At 43.0% G+C, this 10,545-nt stretch overlaps 1 protein-coding gene across 1 annotated transcript; it reads right to left on the bottom strand.

The window, feature by feature from the left end:
* Positions 1-1,730: 1,730 nt before the first annotated feature.
* Positions 1,731-4,743, bottom strand: TCEAL5 (transcription elongation factor A like 5). The gene is made up of 3 exons (XM_035015302.1): positions 4,643-4,743; positions 3,282-3,349; positions 1,731-2,629 (listed from the first exon to the last, which is right to left on the bottom strand). Exon 3 carries the CDS (start codon positions 2,600-2,602, stop codon positions 1,982-1,984), a length of 621 nt encoding a protein of 206 aa, XP_034871193.1. The 5' UTR covers positions 2,603-2,629; positions 3,282-3,349; positions 4,643-4,743; the 3' UTR covers positions 1,731-1,981.
* Positions 4,744-10,545: the final 5,802 nt, after the last annotated feature.

Genomic DNA, 10,545 nt, shown 5'->3' with positions numbered 1-10,545 from the left:
CCATTACATGCTAATGGGTATGAGGTTTCTTTTTAGGGTGATGGAAATATCCTGGAACTAGATAATGATGACGGTTTCAGATCTCTGTCATACTAAAAGACTACTAAATTGTACACTTTAAAAGGGTGCGTTTTGTGGTATGTGAGTTACAGTTCAATCAAGCTGTTTAAAAAAAAGAAATAGCAGCATAAGCATATTATTCAGAAATATGGAAGTAAATACTAGAAGAAACCAAAAATGTTTATGGTAGTTGCCTCTGGAGGATGAGAATGTGGAATGGCAAGGCAGACTGAAGTTTTTAATAATAAATTATTTTGCACTATTGGATTTTAAATTTTTTTACAGGTATCCCATTTGATAAAAATAAAAATGAGCTAAAAACAAAGGACACACACACTTGACATTGTGAGGACAAGTCAAAAGAGATTCTGATATATTGGGTCTGAGATGTGAACTGGGTTTCTAAATTTTTGACAAGGTAGCTAGGTGATTTTAATGCAGGTGGTCTTCTGGTGGCCAGCAAACTTTGAGAAACACTACCATATCCAATGTTAAAATCATTAGCAATGAATTGTCATATAACCCGTCTCCTGTTGTGTTCCTTTTGTAGTGGCAAGCCTCAGTTGCTAAAGAATGAAAGTAATGTGCGCAGGGCTGCATATTCGATCAGGGACAAAACTGGACCAAGAGTTGAGGCCTTCTGACTTCATTATCTGACTAGATAATGAATCTACTGTTTTGTTTTGTTTTTTTTAAACTTCTGTTATATGTTGTGGGTACTGAAATCAGTAAGATAGATTCTCTGCTTTGAAAGAGGCAAGTCTAATGGGGTAATTATAATGTCTGAAAAATATATTACTTAAAATTTTACAAAGCATTTTTCCACATCTCCTGTCAGGATTAATAAAACTACAATATAACATGAGAAGAGGCATCTTTTCCACAGTTCAGCAGGGAACGTAGAGGGGATTCGACTCAGCGGAGACTCTAGGGAAATCAAAAGGGTTTTGTTACCTTGAGGATTCCAGCCCACCAGCAGCAGTGGGGCCCTTACGGGGTGGGGGGGGGTGCGGAACCCATGAGAAGACTCGCAGTGCACATCAGACATAGTGTTCCCCAAGGTAAAGTGACACCCACCTCTTAGCTTCCAGGACTTATTCCTGGACACAAGTGAGACGTCCTTCAGCCCTCCCCCAAACATCTGACAGAGTTCTGGCTCTGCTGGTGTAGGGCAGAGGGTAGGATCCAGCCCAGTACAGCTCACAAGCATTACCTCATCTGATCTTCTCCATAGCCCTGGAAGAGAAGTTTTATCCCCATTTCCCAGATGCTAAGACTGTTGCTTACAGCAATGGATCTGTAATAACTGCCAGGTTGATTCCTCCAGCTTTGAGTGCCAGAGGTAACATGAGTTTTACACACCATTTCACATCCTGACAACAGGAATTTTAAGTGTCTCCACTGCCTTCACAAACTTACTGAACTGTTATTTTAGGCGCTTGGTATGTATTGTCCTATTTTTAAAATCTTTTATTATTTATTTTGTGACAAAAGTAATCTATGTTTTTTTAAGGAAAAAAGCAGATGAGAGAAGATAATCTCTTCCATTGCCACTACACAGAGAAAACCACTATTTCTCTTTTGATCTACTCAATTTCATGGTTTTCCTTACTCACGGATGTATTATGTAACTATTTTTTTTTTCAAAAATGGGCTGATACCGTTTATGTAGTTCTGAAAACTTTTTTTATTAATATTTTACAATGTACCATCAACATCTCTCTTCCATGCACATGGGTGAAAGTCCCCTACTGAAAGACAGAGTGCTGCAGTTGGGTCAAAAGGCTGCTGGTAACCGAGAGTGACACCTAAAGCAAAGTATCAGCATAAGGTTAAAGCACATAGCCTGGCAAATGCCTGCCAGGGAAAGCAGGGTCGGCAATATTCCCATCAGAGAGATCAGAATTGAAGGCCAAAGGCATTAAAGATATGGAACATCTTCTAAGTCCTTCTGGCCCCTACCTCCGCCCCTCATTCCCCTGACACCCCGTTGCCCCCTTGGGGCAAACGGATCCTGAACATCTCTTTGCATCCAATGAAAACCACCCATTTTCTGTTTTTTTCTTAGCTCTTCCTGAGCCCTTGACATATCTCCACATTCTCTCATCATCTCCTCACTGCCCAAGTGCCTTTCCTGTAAGTCCTCCTGATAGTCCTTGGGGGAATCATCTGTCCCCCTGTCTGTTTTTCTTTTTGCTTTCCTGGGCACGTAATCTTCAGCTGGGCGCTTTTCGGCAGCCCGTGGCTCACCCTCAGGCTTTGCCAGGGATTCTGGCTTGCCCTCACCATGTGGTTTTCCCTCATCTTTGGACTTGCCCTGCTTTTCTTGCTTTCCCTCATCTTCTGGTTGTCCTTCGTCATCTGGCTGCCCCTCATTCTGGAGCTTTCCCTCATGCCCTGGCTTCTCCTCCACTTCCAGCTTTTCTTCCTCCTCTGATTTTCCTTCATCTTCTGTATCAACTTCTTCTTCTGGCTTTCCCTCATTTTCTGGGGTTCCTTCGTTTTCTGGCTCTTGTTCGTTTTCTTTGTAGATCTTTTCCATGTTGAGATTCTCCCTCTTTTGCCTGTCCTAGGAGACAGAAAGGAGGACTCAGATTGGGGAAAACAGCGCTTGAAAATAATTGCCTTTTATGATTTAGGGTTTTCCTCACCCTATCCCAAATTACAGGTGCACTCCCACCCAGACATTTTTTTTCCTTTCCTTCCCACCTCACACATATTTACATGATACAACCTTACACAGATTTCCACAGGTGCTTCTTTCTACATTTAAGCGGGGTGTGCTGAGAAGTGTGTAAGAGCAGCTTTGTCCGTAAACTTTGCTCTGGCGTTAGCTACGCCCGTGACAGTTTTAACTGGGTCATCCCAACTGACACTGACCTGCAGGAATCCTGGCCAGTTTCGTTTTTCCCTTGCCTGCAGTTTTAAGACTTCTAGAACTGCAGACACAATAGAATAATGGCCACTTCTCAGATTTCAGGGCTACTCTAGTACCGTGAAGGGGCTGCACAGATGCCACGCTTCCTGTCTCTCACTTCCTTGTTCTCCCCTCAGTCCTCAACAGCCATAAAGCACCATGTTTCTTCCCTTGGAGTCCTGACAGAGGCCATGTACTCTGAGAATGCAGTAAGGTTGGCAGGTAGGGGCCTCCTCAACTTCTGCTCAAGCTTAAGTCACTCTTACTCCCAGGGGTCCTGGGACAGTTACTTTCGCCCACTGACCTGCACTGATCCTGCAGGTCTTTTCTTCTCTTGTCTGGGTTGGTGCCTACAACCACAGACCCGAAGACCTGTGGAGAGAGAGGAGACAGGGTGAATGAAGGGTTGAGAAGTGAATGACTGGCAACTGGGACACTGATTCTTGTCACACTGTAGTTGTCAAAACTTTCCCAAGTCCCGCCACCCCTTGCCCTTTCCCTTGCTTCTCTGATCCTCCCTCTACAGCCCCTCCCTAACAATCTCCATTTTTCTACCAGTGGGCAATGGCAAAGAAAGTTTACTTTCAAAAGGTTTCTATGTTTCTGAATCCTCCTCCCAAATTTCTATCTCACTTGGTCTTGCACAAAAATAAGGGAGGTTCCGGACAGTGATGTTCAGAAGCCAGATCCTTCTGTACTCAGTTATCTGCTTCCCAAGCTTCCCACTCCAGTGTGTCCAGATAGCACAAAGCCCATCACTTCTCTGAAAATGGTGACGATAGAGTCAGGGGGCAGGGCAGAAATGTCCAGAGCATTCCTGACACCCCTTGCCTCTCCACATACACAGAAATACCACCTTTTCCTACAATGCAAGAGAGAAATTATTTCCAAATTCAGTAAAAATTTTGGCTCATGGCATCTCCTCGCAGTCCTCCCTAGTTTAGAAGCCACTCCTCCGCAAAAGGGAGCTGGTCTCCAGACTGAACCTGTCCCCCTCCTCTGCAGCACCTCCTCCCCCACTCCCCCCCAATTGCAGCCCACCATTTCCGGCTCCAAAATGGACGGAAGGTGAAGAAGAGATGCAGAGAGCGCAGGCCCTCCCCACCTCGGGTTCACAGGCTGTGCCCTCTCCCGCTGCCCTGCAGAGATCAGGCCATTACCTCGCTCTCGCCATCCCCCTCTCCCGGCCCTCTCCGTCAGACGTATCGGAGCTCAATAGCCTACCTCCTAGGAGATCCCAACCGGTACCCATTCTCAACCCCTGGTCCCTCTCCATCTCCTCCCGCCAAGCCCTCCTTTTCTTGAACCAAACATATGGCCACTGGGGAAGGAAGGGGTAGAGAGAATCCAGTCCTGGACCCGCTCTGGTCTTTGCCCTCTGCCACCCCCCACCCCAGGGGTCCGCAGGTGCCTGTGGATTTGTAGCCATTCCAGAGAGATGCCTCCTTCTCCTCCCATTTCTCTCTGCCATAAGCCCACACTTACCCAGGGAAATAAGAGATGGTACCCAGACCTCTCCCCCCAACACTCATACAATTCCCTGCGCCAAAATGAATGGGGGTGGGAGGGGGTGGCATCTGGAAAGCAGACCGGATCCTCTGTAACCTCTATCAGTTACCACCCCTACCCCAGCGCCCTCCCTCTTCTCCTCCAGCTGGTACCTACCTGCAGGGCTATAGGGCAGTTGCCGCTCTCCCTCAGTCTGAAATCTTTCCACGGAAATAGAGAGCTAGTACCTGGAGGAGAGGGACTTCTGCACACGTCGGCTTCTGATCACGTGAAGGAAACGTCACCAGTGGGCTCGGGTCCCTAGTTCCCCTCCCACCAGCAGAAAGTGCGTCAGGAGCCAGCCCACTTCTTCCCTTCACTAGCCCGCTCCCGCCTCGCAGCGCTGAAGTCCCCTCCTCTCACCGCTTTTTTTTTTTTTTTTTTTTTTTTTAATGGTCCTTGCTAATCCCAAAGGTCAAATGTGGCCCCTTCTCCCTGTGGTATGTGTTTGTTCTATCTTATCAGGGAAGGGCTCTGTCTCCTAGGGCAACTGGCCGTTGGTACATCTCTGAGGAATTTTTTCTTTCTCTCCTTTGATCTCAAAGCACCTACCCCCTCAATCTACTTCTCCACTCAGCCACTGATGTTCATTTCTCCTCTCCTCCAGACCTTCATATAAAAGGTATACGGTGGATTGTCAGGCAGGGAAGCAGAGAGTTGAAATAAGGATTTTTTTTTTTGCTTCTAAATATTTTTTTCCAGTTTTATTTAATTTACTCCCCTCAGCATGGGTTATCCTTATAGGCAAAACATTAAATAAAGCTATTTTCACTTGGGGGCAAAGAATGTGTTTAAGATAGAAAAACCCCCAACAAGATTCCAAAATTAAGTTCATTGCATTAATTTTTAATGGATTCAGTTAGCTACACACAAAATATTTTTCTTAATTTTCAGAAATAAGTAGTTCTGTCATGTTCCACTAACAATACATGAGTTTATTGTTATGATTATATGTATTATATGTATTTATTGTGTGATTCCAAACAATCACTGAGTGTTAAGTAGACTTTCTGGACTCTGATGGCAGACACAGTATCAGTCTTGAAAATTTGGCCCATGGCTATTTTCATTCAGAGATTTAGTTGTGCAAAGGCAGCTGAGGATCTGAGGGATGCAGACGTGGTCTGATTTTCCCTGTCCTTTCAAGAGGGGAGGAATATGCAATTTCCAGACCCCTTCTCACCTTTCAGAGCCTCTCATCTTTTGCATTCAGGCACCTCACTATTGCTCACTCTAAAACATACATGGAGACATGACCAAGGTGACATTTCTGCCCTGCCCCCTGACTCTATCGTCACCATTTTCAGAGAAGTGATGGGCTTTGTGCCATCTGGACACCCTGGAGTGGGAGGCTTGGGAGGCAGATAACTGAGTACAGAAGGATCTGGCTTCTGAACATCACTGTCCAGAACCTCCCTTATTTTTGTGCAAAAACAAGTGAGATAGAAATTTGGGAGGAGGATTCAGAAACATAGAAACTTTTTGAAAGTAAACTTTCTTTGCCATTGCCCACTGGTAGAAAAATGGAGACTGTTAAGGAGGGGCTGTGGAGGGGGATCAGAGTAAATGTCTTTGGCTCCTTCCCTTCCTCCCCCAAATTCCCACAGAGGTAAGTCAACCCCAGCAGAGATGGAATGCTGTCCTGACAACTGGAAACCAGAACAGATCCCTTTCAGACCCCTGCAGGAGAGGGTTTCCATAAAGCCCTGAGAAGTGATGGCCGAGGGGAGAGCCTCCATGCTTGGCTGCTCTCTGCCCTTCTTCACAGTGCCCAGGGAAGCTTCTCTGACCTGTCTGCTGCCTACCACTTGACTTAGGAAGTACAGCCTGGTGGATTTCTCCTAACTCCAGTCTCTTCACCTGCAGGGTACCTAGGAGGAGCTTAGCTATCCATGCTGCAGGGTTGCTGCCTCTCAGTCCATACCCAGCTTTGTGCCCTCTGAGTCCGATTGGTTTCAGTGTCTAAGAAAGTCTGACATGCTAACTGTACTGACTGACCCAGACCAGATGTTCTCAACTGAGGGAGTCTGGGCCACCTGAAATGATATGCAAGGTTGCATGTGTTTAGAAGATAGTAGAGTCTGTACACTTATGAAAAGATCTGTACCCTAGGAACCTGAGAAACCCTGACGCAGGAGCAGATTGACATCACGAAGAAGCAGAAACTGTAGGTAGAGAAAAGACAGAGAAGAGATGGCGAAGAAGCTACTTGGGAGTGAGATAGAAAAAGGAAGAAACAAATAACAGGTGAACTATGTTAAAGGGAGAGCACTTACTCCTTGGGTTCCAGCATTCTTAACTAGAGAAACCTCCGAATCCCCTGGAATTATATTCAAAATGATGTGCATGTGTGTGTAGTTGGGAGAGAGATAAGATATGTACATTTTTGCTGGGTGTATGCATTTGCCTAGGATCGGATCCATTGGTATTGTTGGATGCTCAGAGGGATATGCAATGTAAAAAATGTGAAGGCCAATTGGCTTAGAGAATATACTTATATTCATCTTTTTTCAAATAAGACTATATTTTTAGGAGAAATTAACATAACATAAAAATTAGCCATTTTAAAGTGTACAACTCAGTGACATATAGTACATTCGCAATGCTGTGAAACCATCTCCTTTACCTAGTTCCAAAATATTTTCATTAACTCTGCAGGAGACCCCATACCCATTAAGCAGTCACCCCCAATTTTTCCCTTCCTCCAGCCCCTAACAATGACTAATCTGCTTTGTCCCCATGGAATTGCCCATTTTGGATATTCCGTATAAATGGAATCATGGAATATGTGACCTTTTATGTCTGGCTTCTCTCACTTAGCATAATGTTTTCAAGGTTCATTCACATTGTAGCATGTACAATATAATATTTCATTCCTTTTTATGGTTGAGTAATATTTCATTATATGCCCATATTGTATTTTGTTTATCCATTCAAACATTGATGGATATTTAGGTTGTTTCTACGTTTCAACCATTGTAAATGCTGCCTTAAACACTTCTGTATAAGTTTTTGTGTGGTTGTATGTTTTTATTTCTCTTGGGTATATATCTAAGAATGGAATTGCTGGGTCATGTACTAATTCTATGTACAACTTTTTGAGGAAATGCCACACTGTTCCACAGTGGCTGCGACATTTTGCACTCCTACCAGCAATGCGTGAGGGCTCCAATTGCTCCACATTCTCAAAAACAATTGTTAATTTTTCATTTTTTCAATTTTTGAATTTTCCTAATGACTAATGATATTGAGCATCTTTTCATGTATTTATTGGATATTTATATATCTTCTTTGGAGAAATATCTACTCAAGACTTTTGCCCATTTTTTATATTGGGTTGTTTGTCATTTTCATGTTGAATTGTAAGAGCTCTTCATGTATTCTGGATACAAACCCTTTCCAGATATATAATTTGCAAATATTTTCTTCCATTCTACGGATTGCCTTTTTACTTTCTTGATAGCATGTTTTTATTCACAGAAGTTTTTAATTCTTATGAAGTCATATCATTATGACACCAAATCCAAGGACATGAAGATTTATCCCTTTGTTTTCTTCTAAGAGTTTTAAAGTTTTGACTCAAATATTTAGGCCTTTGATCATTTTAAGTTAATTTTCATATATGGCGTGAGTTTCCTTTTGTAAATGGCTTTATAAGATTTAAAGGTTCTTTTTTTTTTTTTAAGATTTTATTTGACAGAAAGAGAGACAGCCAGAGAGGGAACACAAACAGGGGGAGCAGGAGAGGGAGAAGCAGGCTTCCCGCAGAGCAAGAAGCCCGATGCGGGCTCGATCCCATGACCCCGGGATCATGACTTGAGCCGAAGGCAGACGCTTAACGACTGAACCACCCAGGCGCCCCTTAAAGGTTCTTTTGATGGCAGAACACAACACACTGTCATAAAAATAGATAGAAGTCAGAACTCTTTGTTACTTAGAGCTCTGAAAGAGAGAAGGTTGCCAGGCAGAGCCACACAGGTTATGCCTGGATACCACAAAGTTGGATCTCTAGGGGCAGCTTATGTTTTACAAGTGGGGTGAGGTTAGCTAGATTTTTTCTGAATCTCTGAGGATTGGCTAATTTGAATAATTTCTCAGGCTCCAGGGCATAGAGGCTGTCCTTTGTTGTCTGCTCCCTGGTCCCTGGGCAAAAAGGGCTGGTGCATAGTGTCCCAGAGTGTGAATGCATGATATGGGAAGTGGTTGGAGTGTGTACTTCATCAACCGCTCAAGAAGTGCAGCTAACCGGTCTCTAGTCAGGGCCTCAAAATTGACTCAAGAGGGTATCTTTGCAAAAAAGATGGGATATTTGAGTGGCTCAGATAGTAGAAAAGACTTACATAGAGTAGGGCATAAGTTGCCTAAACAGCATAGAAGACATTTTATTATGAGAGTAAAAGGAGGAAAACAAGTAGAAGTATAAGAAGTCCTTATAGGCCAGCCATAACCAAGTTAGTTGAGGGGTGGTCTAGGAGGTAGTTGCCTCCTGAGGAAGCAATGATCTCCATTAATTTTTAGAATGGCATTAATAGTAATAATCTCTAGAAGATTTTTCTTTAGACATGGGAGTGCAGAGCTATATAGTATACCTTTTGGCAGAGAGCAAAACATGTACCAGGTTCATGGGCTAAGTAAACAATGAACTCAAGAAATGTAATAGAATCCCTAATATCAAAGGAAGAAAAGCAATCAATATATTGTGTTCAATTTGTCATTATCTTCAGAAAGACAGCATTTAGGCATTGTTGAGATGATAGTCTCAGTGTCTGGGGTGAAGTCTTCTGTGTATAGAGCAAAGTCATCTCCAATGGTGAGATGTTGGACTGAGACAATGTCATCTGAAGCAACATCATTTCTAGTAGCAAGCTTCTGGGTTGAGGTGATGTCATCTAGGATGTAGGATTGGGGTATCCTTTCCAAGTAGATACCTCCTTGGGTTGATGTGAGTCATGTTTTCATGGTTCTGGTATATAAGGAGGCTGAGGTGTTCATAGACTTTGAAAGTAATGATGGGCCTGGGAGATTGACTTGCAAATTTTTATTTTTTTATTTTTTTTAAAGATTTTATTTATTTATTTGACAGAGAGAGACACAGTGAGAGAGGGAACACAAGCAGGGGGAGTGGGAGAGGGAGAAGCAGGCTTCCCACGGAGCAGGGAACCCTATGTGGGGCTCGATCCCAGGACCCCGGGATCATGACCTGAGCCGAAGGCAGACCTTTAACAACTGAGCCGCCCAGGTGCCCCGATTTGCAAATTTTTAAAAATTACAGTAAGTTATAACATAAAATTTTCCCTCTTAACCATATTTTAGTATACATGTCAGTGGCATTAAGTACACTCACATGTGGTGCAACCATCACCACCATCCATCTCCAGAGCTTCCTCCATCTTCCCAAACTGAAATTTTGTACCCATTAAACTAACTCCCCTTGCCCCACTCCCTGCACCCCCTGGCAAACACCATTCTGCTTTCCATCCCTAAGAGTTTGACTACTCTAGATATTTTGCATAAATGAAATCATGAATCATTTTCTGTCTGGCTTATTTCACTTAGCATAATGTCTTCAAAGTTCATCTGTATTGTAGCATGTGTCAGAAATTCATTCCTTTTTAAGACTGAATAATGTTCCATTTTATATATATACTATATTTTGTTTATTCATCTGTCAATGGACACTTGGATTGTTTCCATTCACCCCCCCAGTTTTATCAAGAAATAATTGACATACATCACTGTATACGTTTAAGATATATGGCATGATGGTCTTATTTACATATATTGTAAAATGATTACCACAGTAAGTTTAGTTAACATTCATCATCTCATATAGATACAATAAAAAGAAAAGAATTTCTCCTTGTGATGAGAACTCTTAGTATCTACTCTCTTAACAACTTTCCTATAAATCGTACAGCAGTGTTAACTATAGTCATCATGCTTTACATTACATCCCCATGACTTACTTATTTTATAACTGGAAGTTTGTACCTTTTGACCACTTTTCTCCCATTCCTCCT

The sequence above is a fragment of the Mirounga leonina genome, unplaced genomic scaffold, assembly GCF_011800145.1.
Source record: "Mirounga leonina isolate KUSES-001 unplaced genomic scaffold, KU_Mleo_1.0 Mir_101414, whole genome shotgun sequence".
NCBI lineage: Eukaryota > Metazoa > Chordata > Mammalia > Carnivora > Phocidae > Mirounga > Mirounga leonina.
This window is presented reverse-complemented; position numbering and strand designations above follow the sequence as displayed.